This window comes from Brienomyrus brachyistius, chromosome 10 (genome assembly GCF_023856365.1).
Source record: "Brienomyrus brachyistius isolate T26 chromosome 10, BBRACH_0.4, whole genome shotgun sequence".
Taxonomy (NCBI): domain Eukaryota; kingdom Metazoa; phylum Chordata; class Actinopteri; order Osteoglossiformes; family Mormyridae; genus Brienomyrus; species Brienomyrus brachyistius.
The window spans coordinates 21,584,794-21,606,184 of record NC_064542.1 but is presented as its reverse complement, the minus strand read 5'-3'; the positions used below and the strand labels follow the sequence as shown (position 1 = coordinate 21,606,184).

The following is a 21,391-nucleotide window of genomic DNA, read 5'->3' as shown; positions in this document are numbered from 1 at the left end:
TCTGTGCAGATTTGTCCGAATCCCAGAGAGGGCAATAGTTGAATTTTAAACACCCAAGTATTTTTATAGCAGCCGATAAACAGCATTGCACTTTACTTTGGATAATGATAATGTTCAGCTCCTTTGCCTAATGAGCTAAAACGACTTAAAAAAGGCTAGCATTAGGTAATCATTTTCATACTAGAGCTCATTCACCCCAGGAGAAAGGCTTACTTGTCATGGCGGGGCTGTAGCCTTCAAGTGGGCAATGTAAAAATGGAAGGTGCTTCTGGAGTGGGTGGCAGAGACAGGCAGCCCCCCTGGGACACTTCATCTCGGCAGACGCTGGCTGTCACAGCAGGTAGAGAGCAGGGAACAGATCCATTGCCCTTTACTCAGTAGAAGAGGGAGGACTTGGAATAACAACATGCTGCAGAGAGCAGCACTGAGCCTCGGTTATGCATGAAGCCATTCAGCTGATTTTGGGGGAATATAACTGAGGGTGACTTAACCGCTTTGTTGTCAGGCTTCCAGTCGGCTCCCACTTCCCCGAGGCACCACGACAGCACAGGGCCCCCGCCTGAACATCCCCGCTACCGATTAACACGTGTGCGTTCACACGGTGCTGTCTGCGGCGCCCCCCCGGCCCCGGCCCGCAGCCCGCAGGGAATGTTGCGCCTGTCATCGGCGCAGGACCGCGACCGCAAGCCTGTGTTCTCACCAGCCTCGCTCATTATCTGCTCATAATGAAGCTAATGCACGCCGTTTTTCCACAATGGCCAGTGGAGTCTGTTAAGACGTAACGGATCTGGTACTGCGAACAAAAGTCGTTCAGCTGAAGCTCGAGAAACTGCTCCTTAAACACAGGCAGTCCGACTACTGCAGCCAAGAGACCCAGCTGTATAAACCTATATATATGCCACTGTGCGGGTATATATTCCATTCTATGTACAGTATATTTTTATATGAAATAACCAACCGGAAATTTCATAAAAATAATGCCAGCTAAAATAACTACTCAATTCTTATCATGAGTTTCCATTTATTGCCCTTACTATGAGATTACAACGCAGTTCACAAAGCCTGGCAAATCTTTTATTTTTCACGTGGTTTTCTACCTTTATTTATCACTACAGATACCAGATAATTTCAGCGCACAGATAAATTGAGATAAGACTGGGAGTTTGCTTTTCTTCTTATTTTAGCTCGTGGTCTATGAAGCTCAACATCAGTTGCATGTATCTTCTCAACGGTAATTTGGATCAGTGGGTGGAAATTGGGGAGGGGGTCCTTCGATCCACCTCAGCAGCAAGAGGTAGGTGACCACAGTCACCCATTTTAATTTGCTCTCCTCATTTGGTGTTTACTATAAATTACTGTATTCTGCTTTGGCCCCAGGAATCTGGACCACAGTGTTGACTCCTGTGCCAAGAAACCCTGTAAACACCACATGTTTGCTTTTGGATTTTTCCCCCCTATCACAGTGCCAGTGAAATATTGATTGATTTTATTCTGGAAAGAAAACATTATGGTCGTTTTGCCCACATAAAGGTTGTGACTCATCTCAGCAGTGTTTTAGTCTGTGCCCGAAGACAGGTAATTAGACACTAAAACCTTGGTGAAATCCACGCCACACAGTTCTGTTCACTATTCCTCGTGCCGCCACAGTACCCACTGCACATTATCTGTGGATTGTTGGATTGTATATAAACGCAATCATTAAAGCACTGCCTGAATAGTAATACACAACTGGGTCATCAGCCTCACTGCAAACGGGACTTGCCACACACTTTTGACAGCAGACATGAGTATAGCTTCTCCAAAGACTATTTAAGATCTTGCTGACTTTAAAATAAAACCCAGGCTTAGCAAAAACATCGCAGAAGGAAAGGGTGATGCTGGGAGTCTAGAGGCCGAGAACATGCTTCATCATGGATTTAATTTGAAACCAAAATAGCTGGAAGAATTAGTCCTTTGAAAAGTGTTATGTACATACACATCTGACTTCAAGCACGGGCAAAACCCACGTCACCTAGTCAAAGAAAGAAATTAGCCCGTCCTTAACCCCAGCCTTCAAAATACTGATTAGGGTTCCGGCAGACAGTTTCCGGCTTGATATCCTAACTTGATCCTACAACAATTATTATTATAATTAAAGGGAGAGCAAGGAATTCTGTCTTTAAAGTGAGCGAAACGGTGAAGGCACTTTTCGCCGTAACAGACAGGTTGAAGGCTGTATCGCTCGAGAATGTTCCGTCCACACCGTTTGTCACAGCTGACAGGGTGAGGGGCATCAAGGGGTGAGACGACCCTAGCGGGATCCAACTGGGGCAGCACAAAAGGGGGGGATATGTTAGACTTTCCACTCTGTCCTCGTTATTCTTCCACACAGCCTCTTCCGCATCCATTTTTCCCCAAAAGCAGTAACCTTCATTTCTGGATTCTGCACGAATGTCCTACCTTGAACATTTCATAATGCCCACCTCACACACACACACAGACAGACACACACACACACACGCACACACACACACTGTCGTCTCCCTATTTGCCTACAGCAGGGGATGATATAAGTGTAGGGTCGGCCAAGACAGGATGTGTGTGTGTGTGTGCGCGCGTGTCCACGTGTGAGGTGGGGGGGGGATGTGGGTGGGGGGGCTGATTTCCATGACCCGGCAAGTTAATGATACATAAGGCGCATGATGGGCCGCCTCCTCATCCGAGACAAACTGCACACGTGGGATTACCTGTCGCAACCTGACTCTGGTCACATTTGCGGTTACACTGAACTTACCAAATGCAGGCCTTTCGTAGAGGGAAAAACCATGCAAACCCCCCCCCCCCCACAGCTCAGAGGGGATGCTGGCCCTCCATCTCCAACCTGGTGATCACACGATAATAAAGATGTACACATAAGTGATTACACACACATACACACACCAAAAGCCAACCACAGATGCAGGGAGGCACAGACACACACACACACACAGTGACACTGAGGAGCAAACACTCCCTCTCTCCCTCTCTCGCTCGCTCAGTCTCGCTCTCTCCCTCTCCTTCCCTCCCTCTCTCCCTCCCTCCCGTACACACACCACTACAGCATATCAGCTAGCGACTAAACAGGAGCCGGAGGGGAGAGCAGAAATGAATGTGAAGATTCTGACGCTGGTGCTCATGCTGCTGCTGTCTCTCCTGTCTTCTGGCGGTGCTGGTAAGTCCTGGGGAGAGGCGACTGGGCAGCTGGCTTCTGGCCTCCTTCCCCCCCGGTGCATTTTCTGAGCCCACGTTGCGGCTCCGGGTTCCGGCTGGGGCTCATTGTTGACAGGTTCCCTGGCGTTAGCCCTCTACGCTCCTACCTGAGCTGGACGACCACCTGGCCTTCGCTGTCTGCTGCAGTGCAGTGGCTGTTACTGTTGTTGTTTCTCGCTGAACTTTGATTTTGCGGAACGCTGAAATCGCTCAACTTGTGTAAGACTGGAGATGCCGTTTGTATGAGATGGAAAACAACGTGGCTTTGAGTGTCACCATTTAATTATGTCTTCTGTGCGATGTATAAGTATTAGTACAGCCAACCCTGAGATTACCAAGACTTATCTGAATATTGTATTATTGTATGTAATACTGTGATAATGATTAGTAGAGTTTAAGGATTGTACATTTATTAAGGCTGAAACGGAGATTCAGTTGCATTCTTTTGCTAAAATCTATTGGTACTGCAGCTATGAGACTTGATTTCACGTAAGACTTGGGAATAAAATGTATTCCTGAGCATTTTAAAAATGCAAGAAGCAATTATACGGAAGGCAGGGGGGCAATTCATGAGGCAGTGTCAGTGTAACTAGATAAAATACGAGGGCAGGCTACCAGGCATCCTGCAGATTCCATGCAGGTAACAGTTTAGTGTAAAAAACAGCATCGGAGCTCACTGTTGTAAATCCCTAAATCTACAAAGACTGGCACCCGTTTGTGAACAGCCATTGTGTAGCAAGTGCTGCTGTCTCTGTTTGTGTGTGATAGAGTGTGTGTGTGGCGACGATTCTCCATCGTGTGTCAGCTATCAAGCTGGGATGTACAGCATTTCCTGGTACCCATGCTTCAAAACGCATTCCCAATACGGGGGCTATTTTTATCTCCATACATGAACAAACAGGAAATGATTAGCCTGCATTACGGTGTCCTTTTCCACAGAGCACTGCGCGTTTCAATGCACATGTTCCGTGCTAGCGAGCATCCCCACCCTGCCCCGCCCCCCACGCGCTGCGTTACAGCTGAAATGTGACAAAGTGTCAGCTCTGAGCTACGGGGAGCTTAGCATGCAGCGGGGGGCGTCCGTTGCCTGTTACGTTGTCGAGGAAGCTCGCGTCTGCCCGAGAGGCAAGAGCATGGATGGTGCACTGTCGCGGGAAACGGCTGCCTGCCAGTGCTGGGGGGTGGTGGTTGGTGGGGGGGGGGCCAGGGGGGGTTGGGAGAGGCGGCATTTGCTGAAGTACGCAGCAGGCGTGTAGTCCTTTTATCTCCGAGACAAACGCTTTTCCAGTTCGCTGAGAGTTTACAGGGAGTCGAGAGCTATTTCAGTCCTGTTTGCGTGCATGCGTGCGAGTGTGTATGTGCGTGCATGCGTGTGAGTGTGAGTGTGCCCGGCCTCAGTGCTCCAGAGATGGGAGCACAGGCTCCATGGAGGGTGGAGACGAAGTGCAACAGGCGACAGCCGCCCATGCAAACGTGTCGTCGGGGTTCTGAGCGGCATTTACGCAGTCAAAAAAAAAAACAGCAGCGATCTCAGAATTGTCACTGTTTACTCTATTCCAAACATCAGCTGATCGAACGCATTAAACGATTAGCATCTAGCTAATTCTGCAGACCGCAGCTTTGAAATCCATTAATGGTAGAGTTCTTAAACCCCGACGTCTTCGAACGTGAAAATGATTATCCCCTCAACCTGGAGTCCCTCTTAGCTACAACCTGCCTGTTCAGAGCCAAGGAAACGCAGAGCATATCCCCGAGCGCCCAGTTTCAGAGCAGGAAAACAACACACACACTCATTCGTGCGCACGCACGCACACACAAAGACACACACACATTCTAACACTGAGAGGCACACACACGCACACACACACACAAACAGTCATGCAGACGCTCACACGCTCAAAGAGCCCCTGAGATAATCTAATTTTAGCTGCTGGGCCGAGTCCTCACTCCAGTCACAAATGAGCAGGTGAGATGTGTGAGACAGAGAGAGAGCTCGGAACTCTGTTGTTGTCTATGAGGCAGAGTGATGTATGCGTATGTACCTGTCTGTGCGCTTAATTGAGAAGCAACTTATCCTCCAGTGACATCAACATACAACAAAGCCGCATCCTTGACTGGGGTATCACTCCGAGACGTGTACAGGTGCACTGAGGGACAGAAGGAGGCTGGCAATGTAGATCTGGGGCTCATTAAACAACGACAGCCACACAGTGTTTCCTTTCACAAAGGGCGAAGTGGCAGCAGCAGGCCGAGTGCTAACTGCACACAGGAAACATATATCATATCGCCAATGTCGGAGTTCCAAGCCGTGATTACAGGGGCGGGGAGGTAAAACTCTTCGGCTGTTATATGGCCTGGGGAGGGAGGTGTCTTCTGGGTGATACCATGCCACTCTTCTATCCCCTCCCTGCCTTCTTAATCCCCCACACACACCTACATGCAAATAAAAATGTGCTGGAGCTCCAGGTATAGCCAGCTGGAAGGAGAGAACCAAGGTTTGCCAGTCTGTTAATAGGTCAGTGGGTGAATATTCCATCAATTTAATAAAGGGTGATATTTATGACTGACACCCTGTCCAGGACCATGTGTCCTGTGCTGCCTACAATCCAGGCTCCCAGTTATCCCGACCAGTATAAAGTGTCAGATGGTGGATGGATGGAATACTTTAAGACTGGCTTTTCACCAAGCAAGACGGGGAAGCAACAGATATAATTATTAACATGATACTTGTTGCTATTGCTGATATTGTACATAATCACAACAAGCAGCCTGGTGAATGTTCTGGAATGTGTGACTGCTGTGGTAAATTGGTATCAGTTAGGATATTGAATAAATCACATGGGCCAGCTGGGCCCCATGTATTATACAGGAGATGATAGACAGAGATGGGAGAAGAAGGAGAAAAGGAAATGGAGATGACAGGCAGGCGTATGTCCTCCAGGCATTCAGTGGCAGAGAATGCAACAGATAAAGAGAGCAACAGATAAAATATTAAAAAGTCGTAAAGTTCACAGCTGGTGGTCTTACTCTGGTCAAGCTGGAGTAAGATTACAACACCTAGCCCTACTTCCTGGTCTTGTTTCGCTGTCCCAAGCACTTTACTCATTGTCCTTCCTCATTCACAGAAGCTTAATTAAAGCCAGACATCACAAATGCCTTGGTGTTCCCACCTGGATCCAATATTAAAATGATTTATCACTCTCCTCTTCAACAAAACGCAGGACATGTATACAGTTATGGCCAATCCGATTCCATCCAAATGGACATTTTTATTAACAGCTGGCCTTACTGCTGTATAAATATTTTCACTCACGGAGTGATTGTACTTTAATTACTTTCACAGTCAATTTAAAAATATATGGCATATCAAAATATATAATTTGACGATAGGTTTTTCTAAACCTCATTCACTTGCCTCAACAGCCCAAGTAGGTTCACTGCATAAAAATGTTATTTTATGTAGCCCCCCCAGTGCCAGGTACAGGCACAGTTTGCCGTAGCACTGGGGGGTGACTTGGGAAACCAAGATGTGAGTGGGAAATCCCAAAACTCGGGCACCTCTTAGTCTTCGCCAGATTGTTCTCAGCAAGAACAAAAAAAACCTCAAATCTAAGTGGACCGTCTGACGATGATGAGAGTGGGGAAATTGAAATGTGAGAAAATGGAAACGAGCAAATAGCCCATTTCCCCGGAGGGGCTCCAAGGCTACAGAACAGAAACATTTCATGATGAGTTTGCAAATGTATGCTTTCTTCCAGTCGTTGTGGTTGTTTTTGCTGTCAAATCCTTTCATGGTTAATTTGTCCTCTTCCGGTTACTTCAAGGACTCAATGTCTATATTATAAACCACATTGTAGTGACGAGCAGGAGTATCTATACTGGACAAACATCTGAATTGTCCCTTTCCCTATGGCAGGAATGACACAGAATGGCTCTGCTCTGTATACTCGGAAACAGAGAAATGAAATGAATGCCTTACTCCTGTACTGGCCGATAGGAATGTGGGTTTTGAAAATTTAAGCCCACAGAAGACCAAAAATTTTTACATAGCATTCCAGCATATCTGCATTGAATCTACTAAAAACATTTCATTCACATTTGCCCCAAAAAGCTTTATAATTTCTGGCTAGTAAAAGCAACAAATGTAATTCATAAATACGTAGTTACAAAAGTCAAACAGTTTACTCAATAATTACTCAATTTAAAGAGTTGGTCACATACGCAACGCAGCATACACAATATACACAAATCCGTAAATGCGTTTCTTAAAACATAGCATAAACTGGGACACATTCATTCCTCTATTAACCTACTTTCTGTGACAAGCATCCAATGGGTATTTAAGATTTAGAATTACATGTTTGCACTTAACCCTGCAGCACAATATCGATCATTACCTGAAAGTTTTGAGCCTAATTGTCAAAGACATTGTACATTTAAAGGCACTTTATGTGGATTTCCAAATCCTGGATTATTTTACAAGGAAGGGAAATGCTTGAGAGTGTGCAAGTGAGTCAGCAAACAGGCGCCTCAGACAAGATTCAATTATCCTGACCCCTGTATCAGGAGTAAACATGAAGCAGCCTTTTGGCACCCACTAGATGTTAAAACCCCCCATCTTTTCAAGCTCCTAAAGACAAACTTCACACAGAACACAATTTACGAAGAGTGAATTCTCAGGTTCACCTGTACCAGGAGCTCAAAAGGCAGAGTTCAGTGAGGAAAACATAGATCTTGAGGTGCTATTGCAGCTGAGCTTGTTTTTCTAAACTGTTGTTTCCTCACCATGGAGTAAGAGATTCAGGTACAATTTGCAGCGAAGACTTGAAGGGGGTGTAGGGGACTGAGGGTTAGGGGTTAGGGTTAGGGTTAGTCCAATCTGGGACGGTGGGGACCACTCTTTCATGCACTTTCCTTTCCTCTGTGGAGTTGGTACACACAAAGCTGACTATTATTCCCCCCACAAGCCCTGCTTTATCGGCACAACACAATGCTGCATATGAAACAGGGCCAGGAAATCAGTAAAACACGCCCATCCCCAGCACAACAACAAGAGGCTGGGTTGGGGCAGGCCCAGCCCAGTGACCTAAAGGAAGGAGTTAAAATACAGCCAAGGCTAATCTCCCATTCAAAGCTGGGGCGCTGAAATCTGCAAATTGGAAAACCTGATCCATTATAACTGACAACGTCATTCTTTTTTGTTCCTGACTGAGTGCCTTTCACGGCTGCTGCCATGGAAACGTGGTCTGAAAGTCCACAAGAGGTTGGTACCAGTCTATGCCAAGGCCCTGAAACGGCGGTAGGCATGCGGTAAGCAGTGCCGACTCTGGCATCGAAAAACGGAGCGTTTCCAAATAGAAGTGCAGATCAATTCAGCTTGCTGGGAAGGCAGGAGGACTCTCTTCCGCGTCCTCAGGTCCAGAGTATGAAACTACACCAATCTATGTAGAAACACACACACACACAAATCACCAGACATGTCATGTGCCACGCCGTACTCAAGCGGACTGCAGTGAACAACTTCGGCTTCTAAACGCCACTTGCTAGAATGAGGGCTGAGTGGTGACACAGAGTCTTTTTTAAAGGCCTGTAACAAGAGCATACAGACATTTTATTTAAAAAACCTATGGGTGTTAGATGCTTACAATCAAGCATACTTATAATATACATGCTACATCTTTCCTGTATTTTTAGGATTCCTGTTGGGACTGGTGCTATATAAAAATAATATGAATATATATATATATATATATAAAACCAAAATAAATATACACGTAATTGCATTTTGTGGGGTTACACTAACAGGGAAACACTAAATATAACAACTTCCCCCACACACCTTTGACACGATGCTGTTCCTCATTAATAGACACAGACAGACACAGCCATGGGACAGGGGAGAGGAGCCAGAGAGCATCATATCCGGTTACGCAGGAAGTTCCAGCGCGGCAGGCCTCATCTTACTATGGTGACCGCCACCCCCCAGCTGCAGTGCCATGCTTTTACTCCCAGCATGACAGCTGCTCGTGTGCTGCACACACCGACGGTTTCCCACATCTCTGGTACTAATCTTCTGCTTTGCTAGGGGCTGGAAGGGTGGCAGAGATGCCGGCTGAGAAACAATGTTTCCCAAACGTTCTGTGAAGCTTGAAAGCAAATCGATAAGTATATTGGCTCTCATCTTTCATAACTGGACTAAAAGCATAGGAAATAAAAGTGTTAGTGTGAAGATGTCAGTGTAAGGAAACTATTAATAATGGCCATCTTTATATTCGAGGTGGATATCGAGGTAGAAGTCAGGTTCTTTCCCTGTGTCTGGATTAAGATCTGAGCACAGGGATAACTTACTGGCTCCATCAAGCAAACGAAGGGATCAGAGCTGGATTCAGCCCCCACATGGCCCTGTGTGCTTTCCCCAGGCAACTTGCATTCCCGTTTCCCACAATCCTCCAGGCCTCTTGCTTGAAACCTCACCCTGCTTGTGCACTTAACAGACACGACCATTTACCATGGTGTGCCGCCACACCACAAACTCGGAGCCTGCAGGCATCCCATCACCCCTACCCCCGACCTCTGACTCCCACCCTCTTACTTAGTCCATGACTCCTGGTAATTCAAAATTGCTCTCATGAAGAAGAGGGAGAGCCTGATGAAGAAGGAAAAAAAAGGCCAAAGATAATGTGTTGCACCTGAGAATCACACCGAGGCAGAGCCAGGGATTAGTCTGTAAAGACTCGGCCATTCATCATTTGTCCAGAGGCTGTCTGGCTAGGGACACGACGGCCTTCTTATCCCAAGCTCTTTTCATTCAAAGCAGCGAATACAACCAGCATGTATAATTCCCAAAATATTCCAGAGATTCCCACTTAATTAAAACGATAAGTGTGATCAGCACTCTTGGTAGTGCAGAGAACAGCATATTCCCATTTAAATACTGATAGCAATGTCCTAAGATCCGGGACTTCATGAAAAACTCGATTTAATTGTTTGATTTTGCCTTTGCTAATGAGGCAGTTGAGGAGACGGAGGGGGCAGCTGAAACACAACTCTGAGCAGGACCCGCTGATACTGGCATCAATTAACGCCTAATAGGTGGTGTTCATTCTTTTGTGGAATGGTGAGCGACAGACACGCATTAATGTGTAATCACGTCAATATGTGGCTTGCCCTTAGGATACTCTGAAGCAAACTGACTGCTACTCAATACCACTTGGATTCTAGGACAGCTGTGAAAGGCAATTGGTCCAAATGCCAAGATAGTTGGTTTCCCCCAAAAATAAAATCTCACGATACTATCAACTTTATCACAGGTCACAGACATTAATTGAGGGCAAGGAGTAGATCTCTTAGGAGATGCGAGTCCTTCGCTGCTGTGCTAAACTTGTAGCATGCGGCTCTCTGATGTGGAACAAACTGGGACTGACTTGTGAAAGGCCCAGGTAAGATCCTGGGGGGAATGAGACATGCATCGTTCTGTCCCTCCGTAGCTTATAGGCGTGGCATCGATGTGGCCCAACACCAAGGTCCTGGGCCCAGATACCCCTGCCGATGAAGCCATTTGGAAATGGGTGGGTGGGTGAAGGAATCATCCACGGGAGACTCACTGGATCAATTTCAAACAGCTGCAGGAAGTGAAACTCCAAAAAGCTTTAGATGCCAGCGCTGTTCCATATCGCCAACCCATCAATACGCTCACATCTTTGCATGTTAAAACAGGAAAAATTCAGACTAATGCAGATTAATGGCCTTAATTCAAACGGCATAGGGATTAGTTCTCTAAAAACAATATAGGACTTATTTAATTCAAAACGTAATGAAACAGGCGCCAACGGCCTACTATCCAGTATGAAAGAATTCATCTGAGAGTTCACAGAAATGGTTCACACTTCCAAAAAGGAGATTAACCTAAGTGGAACTTGAACATTGGGAAGCCTTGCTTTATCCCTTCGTCCACAGTTATTTAACACAACTCAGACTGCAAACTTAGCCAGTGGATTGCCTAGACTTCGTCTTGCAAGACAAAGTTAAAATTCTCTAAAAAGTCCCCCAACGCACCTCAGACAGTTTAGTTTCAAGTGGATTGAAAAGAGTGAGCTGAGAATGCAGTTTCAGTGACATTTGTTTGTAGGTTCAGAGCCACGTGACTCTTACACCCATTTGAATAACATTTTTTTTTTCGTCTGAAAGCCACCAGAAGTATTCTTCCCATTTAAGGGAAAATCCTTTAATCCCTGTAAAATGCCTTTTCTGAGGATTGAAACAGCAGTTCTTTTTAAAAAAAAAAAACAAAAAAGTTTTGGTGGTGCTTGTTTCGTGAAGGGGATCAAGTGACAGGTCAATGTTTTGTATAGAAGTAACACAAATAAATAAATGTATTTCATTGTAACAATCTGACCATGTCATGAAAAAAGTCCTCTTTTTGAGCTAATAAGCTACAGCCACGGAGCTATAATAGTAAAAATAATAATAATAATAATAATTACAGCTCAAAGGGAAACACCCTGAATTATTATTTTGCTAAATGTAGAAAAGGTGCTCTGTCGCAAAGGTAAAAATTTTCCATCAACAAAGCGTTTCTGAGCTTCGGAGGTTACATGTAATTAACATGCAATTTAATTGAAATAAAAAAAACTGGGATGTAAACACTTTTTGGAAATTCGTTGAGTTAAAATGGAACGACTGAAATGAAGAGCATACTGAGGTTGCAAGGGTGTTATGCACAAAGTACGAGGTTTTCATTTGTATTTATATGGCTTGCAGTGAAGGATGTCTACTTCCAGACGAAAGGCTTTTTCATCTTGGGGGCTGGTGTGTGAGGTTAAGGCAGAGATAGATCCAGAGATCGCATGGTAACGATGACTGCGAAGGCCACCGAAAACAGGTCTCCTTGGGCACATGTACCAGACTATGCAAGGCTGTTCACCATATATTTGTCTCAGGATGGATCCTGCGTTGTACCTACTTTTCCCCAAAATAGCTACCGTAAAAAATTCAAAGAGGACTTAAATAACAATCTGTTAAGCGGTAAAATGCAATGTCACATGGAGATACAATCTGCCACTGGCAAATACTGACTCATGAATGAACAGTGAGAGAGGGTTTTCGCACAAGTTCCTTCCCAGATTCAGTAAACTGGACAGGATTTACTTCAGACTGAGCTTTGAGATATGCAAGACCAAACATACTCTTCAATTCATGTAACTTTGACGTTTCATAGATACAAGTTTAAACCGAGAGCCGGCAAGAGTACGTGTACATTATCGCGAGGAAGCAGCGCAGACTCTACTGAGCTCAGAGAAGTTGGTTATACAGACAAAGTCGCTAAGTTACACAAGGAGAGCTTAGAGGGTCAGACCACACTCACTGACGGATGATGGAAAACATCTGCACACAACCCACAAGTGCACACAAACAAATGGCTGGCTAGACCTTCTGTAGCAGATGAATGAATATGCAGCAAGTGAAGTCTGAGCCACACCTCCACCTCTGGAGCATCAAAAATCTGCTCTCTCTCGAGGAAGGGTGACACAGGACCTTTGTTTCACTTCTCCATCTGCTCCAGGAATAGGGAATTAGTACAACATCGAGTCTGATGAAATCCCGAAAGACAGAAGTGCGGCGACAGCCGATGAATTTAGCATAAGTATTAGCATGAAAAGACTTATTCAGGAAGGACACGGACACAATGTGCAAGGTCACTGCAATCAGTGGCAGGTGAAGTAACAGTTAGGGGGACAGGGCTCGGAAAAAAAAAAAAAAAAAGTTCAATGTTCAGGCCTTTTCAGATTTCGAACTGAATTGCTTCATTCAAACATACAGCTAAATTAAAAACGCTATTCACCCGCAGGACCCATGGCCTCCGTGGATCAGGGCAAGGGGGTGGATGTGGGCAACTTGAGGAGGCTGGTTCAACAGAGCCCTGCCAGGGCTGCCCAAAGCCACAGAGCAGCTGGGTGGAGAAGACGACGCCCACGGCCCCGCCTCTCGCACAAAGGGCCCATGCCGTTCTAGAACAGGTGAGTATGGCACAGTGACCATGAGACAATCTATAGAAAAATACACTCTCTGTTTGGCCAACAAAGGAAGATGACTAATAAACCTTATCCACAATTGTGAGATAAGCCTGACTGTTTCTCACATTATCCTATATAACCATGATCATACTCTGACACCTTAGGTCTGCTCTGCTTAGCCCAAAAATGTACCTGTACAAAAGGATTATAAGGGTAAAGAGATTTACAGTGTCTCCCATGCAGTGCAAGAATGAGACTAGTAATTCCAGTGTAATTGTAATGTAATCCCCCTAATGATGAAAGTAAAGTATAATGTTCTCAATTTCAAAAATCACCGCTATGGTGAAAGACTATGGTGCTTAATGAAATATCAGTCTACCAGAAGTCTAGGAAATAATCAAAAACAGGTTTGTTAGTAGCTTGTTGGCTAGACTGCAACTGGTTTAGCCTCCCAGTTCATCATGAAGGCACCAGTGCTGACTGAGGGGACCTTGGTACTGGAATAGCCGCCTAAAGGTACAGTCTCCCAATATTCTTCTTTCATACTTCACCGTGTGTTTAGGGCGATGTTTCCCTGAGGAATAGCATGGGGGGGGGGTTTAAAGGAGGTACTTTGATGTGCCGTGAAAAACAAGTTGTAGCATATGAAGAGCCCTAGAAGGAAGACGTTTTATTAAACGTAGTTCCTTAATACACCAATGAGCCAAAACATTATGACTACCCCCGTGTGAATGTAAATACTGTTGACAGCGGCACATTTTTATGAGATAAAATAACGATGCCCCATGTGCCGTAACACATTACTCCTATGATCAGCATTAAAATGATCTACCATTCGTGCCACAGTATCCCCTACTGTTGGTTCGTATCAGACAGGATAGCCGTCATACACGTCTCACATTGACGAGTTCTCACCTCCCAGTATCCTGTTGGAGGTTCCTGGTTTTTCCCTCTTCAGATCACTCTCGGTAGGCTCTCACCACGGCTGACAGTGAGCCCCCCGCAAGTCTTACTGTTTCAGAGATGGTCTGACCCAGTCATCTGCCCGTATTGATTTGGTCCTTGTGAAAGTCACTCAGATCTTTATCCCTGCCCATTTCTTCTGCATTCAGAGTACTAAAAGTTAACTTACGGTTTAATATACCCTAGACCTTGATACTAACTGTTTTTACTACATGATCAATGTAATTTGCTTCACGTAGGGGTAATAATGTTTTGTCTCGCTGCTGTATTTTTGCATTGCTTACCAACTGAACTCCAAAGCATCACAGTGACCTTATCATTTTCATGCAACCTTTCATGGCCTTACAAAATTTGCTTGGTTTTGCCTGAGTATCGTACACCCATCCTTCCATCCACCCACTCATCCATCCATCCATGCATCCATCCATCCTCTGACCACATATCCCAGGCAGAGTCATAAGGAATATTCTTACAGACATTTCTTTCCATTGAACACATACACCACACACTAGAGTCCTTTATCAGATAAAGTACGCTATGACAAAAGGCACAAATGAAACCATCCCAGTGATTTACAAAAATCGACAAAATAAGCAGAGAACTGAGAAGCTGCATTCAAAATTACCAGACACAACAGGCATGTTTTTCACTGAGCAATGAAACGGAAAATTCACAGCCTGATCCAGACCCTTGACACCAGCTAGCAGCAGCAGAGCTAAAATCCTGCCGCCCATAAATGCTCTTCCAATCATTTTGATCTCCAGTCTGTGAGCAACAGCTCTGGTGACAAACAGCAGGCAAGTGACAGTAAGGCTGAGAAGCAGAATTATGAATAGCCAAGCAGCTAATTTTCCTGTGGGTTCAATATATGACACTGTGAACAGGCACATACTAAACAAAGGCTTGCGTAAATTAATGGGGCCCTTTCCATGACTCAAAACAGGTAGATATCCCATAATTCTTATTCTACAATATCCAAGATGGAGAACGTTCTCTCTCAGCTCAGCGGTCAAATGCTTGTTTTCACTGCAGGAATGTTCCTGCACGATGAGGGATGTTGAGGGAAGGTGTGTAGCTCAATAAAGAGCAATGGCTCAGAGAAATGCACTGCAACTTCAAAAACCTCACTTCAGTCAAAACAAGGCCATGATATTCATTTATTTGTGATTCCCTTTCTAGAAACTCTTATTTTTGGCTCATTTTATGGTTTATCTTCTGCTCTGACCAAATTCTCGAACTACATCAAGTGACTTAAATCCTATTGTGAAGCTGGGCTGGCAGCCTTTGGTAAATATATGGTTTATGTCACAATGTCTGTTATACATTAATTCTTCTGACAATAGAAGACCCTCAAACCTACAGCACTCCAAGCCATTGTTATTATGCCGTAGGCAATATTATACACATGCAATTGTCACATCACAAAGACAATAGTCAGCTGGGTTGAGATTAGGCTTGGGCAGTATCTAATTTACCATCATAGCATCCAGGCATTATACTGTGGCATGCAGTGCATGGACAGTACTCTCAAAAGCAATTCTATTCTGGCATTTTGAAATCTTGGTGATAAAATTCGTCACGTATACAATCATAACCATGATCCTTGCCATCAGACTCACTCAGGCTGTGAGGTGCATCTGTGAGAAATGTAGCAAAAAATGAAAAGATAACAAGAACTGGTCACAAAAACACATGTCTTCTGCTGTATGGAATTATTTTGCATTCCATAGAGACAATATTGAGCAAAAGAAAGTGATTTGTCTACTGGCACGACTTGTGGCAACACCACCAACTTGACAGACTCTGTTGGTAGATAACGAATTCCACTTCGCTATAGTTTGTTTTGGATAAATTTCCTTTTTGCTTTATTAGTATTGCAATATCTACCCCTCGTATTCATCTAAACTTGGTGCCTTTATCGTGTCAAAATTCCTGAAAGCATGTGCATGTTTTGGTCATCCTACCAGACTTTTATAGTCGACTGTCATTGCTTTTCTAAGCTTCTCATGAGACCCCATTAAAAGCACAGAAAAGCCCAAAGAATCTCAACCACACTGTCTTAATCATGAATGCAATTCCCTGATAATATCTTTTTTTTTTTCCTTTTCTGCAGACATTGGTAAGAAGCCCCTCCCCCCAGGTCCTGATTTCTAAGCTCTTCCTTTGCCTCGGGGGGGTGCAAAGGGGGCCCAGGCTAACCCAGCCAGTGGAGACACGTCCAAGGGGCCTCCTGGTTCTTCTCGCAACTCTTCATCTGTCCAGAAAGCAGGAAAAGCTACTCACCCACAGCTCTGCAAAGAAATGAGAGGGGAGGGGGGTGGGTAAGAAGAGATGGGCATGCAGCCCAAAGCTGCCTGATTCTCTGTTTTGCACCCCCCTCTCTCTCTCTCTCTCTCTCTCTCTCTCTCTATGTCTCTCTCTCCCTCTCTGTTATTCTCACTTGCTTTTCAGAGGCCCTTTATTGCCATCTCCCGAGTGCCACACACTTTGCATGACGTGTGGCCTGTGTGGAGTCTGGTCCAGACCATTTTAGTCTTGAAGTATCAGACACTTCTCTAAGGTGTGATATTCCCGCTATCTCCAGTTATCATGGCCATTAATTGCAATGTTATGCTGCCATTTTTGCCATTGCTAATGGAATGCGTGGCGGTAGTCGAGGTGGGTAAAATCGGGCAGTGAAAACTGGGTTCGATCTTGGCACCCAGATGTGACTGTCAGTTCATACAGTACTTGTTCCAATACTTCTCTCTGAACAGAAATCAAAAAAGAATTAAGGCTGTCACAAGTTTCGTTAATATTGTAATTACTGCTCTGTATGTGTAATTATTCTGATGTAAAGTAAATTTAAAGTGAATTCCGAACAATTCCATTATATTATCACAAAACTGTGCACTCAGCCAGACATTTTGCCATTTGCGTCAACCTTTACTCATTCATTCAGAAGTCACTTCGACCAAAAGCGACTCACTTAAACAGCCAATTAACTCCTGGGTTGCAGGAATCTTTCTGGAGGGTCCTGATGCATGGTCCCACGTGGAATTCTGTCTGCAGCCCTCTGTTCTGGAACCCTGAACCGTTGTCGCCTTCCCCACCCCTGCAGCCTTCAGCAGCTGCTCCAACACATCTAGGTATCTAGGAGCACTCTCACATACGACTGTTCACTGGCTGGGGCAGGCTGCATATCCTGCAGAAAACCTGCCCTTTTAATCAAGTGCCAAATAACGATCTGCTCCGCAATATGCTGCCGGAAAATAGACAGGTTACCTCTTCTGAAAAGTCTCAAAATACTGATACCGACACAAGCATTAAAAAAGGTACTTAAAGAAACATCTAAATGCGCAGCCATACAGGTCATCTGCAAAATGCAGGAAACCGATAGCTGGATAGTATTACACCAAAAAAACCTTTATCAAAGCCGTCCCTTTGACAGCTCGGTAGACAAGCGACTGTATCCAGCCTACCCACAATGCACTCTTTTTCTGACCAGCTGGTACCAGGCTGGATTCCCCTGGTGTAGAATGGACTGTGACTTATGATTGATGGGAAGCTATGCCTTTATATCATACTGGAATTTCTTACTGTTTTTCTTTTAAATTTTATTTCCTCAGGGTGCTGTGATAGAAGCCTATATCTGAGTCTTTATTCTTTATGAAACACTATATATACACAAACACACACACACACACACACACACACGTCAGTAATTACCTATCCTTATGGGGACCGCTCATTCACTTCTATGGGAAAAATGCTAACGCTAACTATGACAACCTTAACCCCCCACCCTGCCCTAACCATAACCATAAGTAACCAAGCAATCAGCAGTCACTGATTTTTATAAAATAGAGATTTACCTTATGGGGACCAGGAAACCGGTCCCCATAAGGGAAAAAAAAATGGATATTTATCACGTTATGGGGACATTGTGTCCCCATAAAGATAGGTATACCAGCTCACACACACCCTCGCACACACACAAACACACACACACTATATATATATATTGATATGTATGTATACTTATTCAGTATATGTCCCTGCCTGTGTATACACTGCTAGCTATCTGCAAAGATACAGTTCTTGTCAACCACTACTATTCTTTGGTGTGTTATCGTTGCTTTCCAGCTTCAGTTTCACAGCACAGGTGGTGTTGACACGTATCATCACAATCCTTACATCCTTTGGCTAATCTTTCTCATACGGGCTTCCCCAAGAATGCCTAAAGCTGGTCATTAAGACTCTGAGCTCTCATGGCAGGGGGCCTCGTCCACCACCTCTCACCTGTTAGACATAACCATTCACAAGACAGACGCACACAGCTTGTAAAGCCAATTAAACCACATCAGCATTCAGTCTGCCTGCCATCTCCTAACGGGTTCTTTCACCCTGCTTCTTTTACAGGACTGTTTGTGAAAACTCAGGCTGCAATCTAGTTTATTTCAGACTTTATAGCATTCTCTCAGCATTTATCTTTCGAAAAATCTAACAATAGGTATGCCCTCAAACGCTAACGTCTCCAGTGCAGTGAGCTCTTTAAAGCATATTCAGAAGTGCTATTCGACAAAGATTTTCACTTAGCGATAGAGTGAGTGCTAACAATTTGTCTCACTATATTTGTCTAACTTTTTTGAAAGAACAAGGAAATTACTCTGTTCTGTTGTTCACCAGTCGAATGTCTTAATTGTCCATGTGACCTTAGGGAATAAGCAAGGTCTTGCTTCCTTTGGGGTAGGGCAGGTGGTTTAGAGAGGGGTAACTGGACCCCAGCTCTTGGGAACGGGCCAGTAAGGTGCCCAGCAAAGTCTGTATCAGCACTCTGTTTCTTGAATGTATCTTCACCATCTAAACCAGCTGAGCTACCCATTAAGAGAGGCAAGCCAGTCAACATAAACGATAGTAAAGTAAATTGTAAATTGTATTTATATGGCTCTACAAATCTGTAGGGTATTTCACCAAAAGCCAAATATCACAAACCCAAAGTCTCACATTTGTGTCAAACTGTGCACAAAATACCGTCATGTCAAAAGCAAATTTCCCAACACCGACCATTTGGATTTGCGATAAAACCTCTGTATGAATGTGATACTGCACTTTTGCAATTCCAATATGCTGCAAGAAAATAAATCCTATACAAATTTCTTATAGAGTATAGTTCACCTGATTATTATCTGACTTGTGCAAAGCTTCTTCAGAGTCTGAAAAGTTATATTTTTCATTATAGTTCCACAACATATAACCCACAAATCAGGATCATACTGCTCCTTGGTTAAACAGACAAACATGCCCATATTTAGGTTAATGTGATATATTATACTCCAAGTGACAAACCATAATGGCCTTTCTTGGGAGAACTTACACAAATGAAAGAATTCTCATATTTAGTTTTTTTCTGTTATTTTCTCCTTCGTTGTAAGATACAGTGTAAGATTTTTGCGTGACCTTCCTATGCACTTAGTATTTTAATTCTCAAATATATTTAAAGAATTTGTATCAATTTGTTCAGCTGTTGTTCAGTTGTAATTAATGTGTATTTGGTGAGGAGGAAGTTGGGGAATTTAAGTAGTAAGCTGACTGGATTTGACAGCAGGGGAAAACTGAGATAGCAGCGGTAACAACGGACTAATGATGTCAGAGATGTAGGTCATGCTTTCGTGCTGCTCTTGGTTGTAGATCCATCGACTGAGAGAATCAATAAAGTCTTACTTTTTTTATCTTGGGTGGTGCTGTCGCAACCTATTAGAGCTTTAGTCAATTTCTGTTGCTTTATACTATGGGTTTATCCTACCCAAGGAAAGAGGAAACGGCTTGCATGAGACAAATTTGCTTTGCTTGCTTCTGAAAGACCTGTCATAAAGTATGTAGAATAGCCTCTGCAGGCTCAAGCTTCTGAAATCTGATCTGGCGAATTTATGCGAGCCTGTGGGCTGGGCGATCGTCAGCACTGCTACGTCTATACAACCACGAAGAAAGCCATAAAACAGAAAACTGCATGTAAACAAATCCAGCTCTCTCAAACTCACTGGATGTGCAATATAAAATTCTCTCACGGCCCTACAGTGTCCTCCAGATCTGCGGCAGTCAGTCCACCATCAGAATCCACAGAATACAGAGAAATATAGAATATTCATACCCATCAGCCAGTCCGCTATCAGTATTACTGACTTATAGACAGAAAATAGCACAGCTCATGTTGTATTCCTCAAACTGTCTCACTCCTGTTTTAAAGGATCTGCTCACAATGATCAATATAGGCCAAATGTACAGTCCACGTGTCCATTTTGATGTTAAACAGGACAAAAAAAAATAAAAGTAAATAAAACAAGTGTATCAAATGGTTGAAATACTGTGTACATATGACATTTTGGTTTCTAATTTATAAAAAATAAGCTTTAGCTCTTGGAGTACCTATTTTATTTTTTCCTTTCATGTGTAGCTTTGTGTTTTTATTTTCTATTTCTGTAAAGTGTGTAAATATATCTTTATGATAATAAGTAATATTAAAAATCTTATTTTAAGAAATCAATGTGTATTTTGTTTTCATTCCGTATTAATAGCTTCATTGATAAGTCTCGTGTTCAAGTCTCAATGAATCTCCTCAAGGTTGTGCTAGTGAGCCACACAGTATGTTAGCCACTTCATTGGTGTCCTTATTGAATGCATATCTCACCTTTAAATGCAATGAGTATCATCTGTCTACCAACTATGCACTTTTTGGGAGACGACAAGGATCGAAAATAGAACAAGTGAGGATGCATCAGCATCTTTGCTTTATTTCTCCAAACCCGTCATGACATTTGTGCCTCGTTCCCAAACCTCCACGTGAATTAAATGAACAAATTGCTGAACCAAGCAGGTATTATCTATGGAAGGTGTTTTGTGACAATATTCAATAAGTTAATATTTATCATTTGTATACTGCTGGTATCATTTCAGGTGTAATTTAAAAAAACGATTGTCTAAATAATTTAAACAATCATTCACACGACATGTTTATAAATAATGATTTAAATGGAAATTTAAATTGTAATTTAAATAATCGTTTAAATGACATGATTATTTATTGCATATTGTCGTAAAACACCCTCCATAATAAACACACAAATTAATACAATGCAAAGTGCTGCAGAAATAAGTTATGACAATTTAACTGCATATGTAAGACCTCTATAAAAATGAAAGGGTAGGCA

At 43.6% G+C, this 21,391-nt stretch overlaps 1 protein-coding gene across 1 annotated transcript; it reads left to right on the top strand.

Moving 5' to 3' along the window:
* The first annotated feature begins 3,039 nt into the window (after nucleotides 1-3,039).
* On the top strand, nucleotides 3,040-20,723 carry apln (apelin). Its single transcript, XM_049029411.1, has 3 exons — nucleotides 3,040-3,190; nucleotides 13,076-13,244; nucleotides 16,318-20,723. The coding sequence occupies exons 1-2, from the start codon at nucleotides 3,124-3,126 to the stop codon at nucleotides 13,237-13,239; spliced, it is 231 nt and encodes a 76-aa protein (XP_048885368.1). The 5' UTR covers nucleotides 3,040-3,123; the 3' UTR covers nucleotides 13,240-13,244; nucleotides 16,318-20,723.
* Nucleotides 20,724-21,391: the final 668 nt, after the last annotated feature.

What these genes read in the sequence shown, in the direction of transcription:
- apln (XM_049029411.1), top strand. Translation starts at nt 3,124, where the DNA reads ATGAATGTGAAGATTCTGACGCTGGTGCTCATGCTGCTGCTGTCTCTC. An exon ending in CCTGTCTTCTGGCGGTGCTG is followed by an intron (nt 3,191 to 13,075) that starts GTAAGTCCTGGG and finishes ATTCACCCGCAG; the next exon opens with GACCCATGGCCTCCGTGGAT.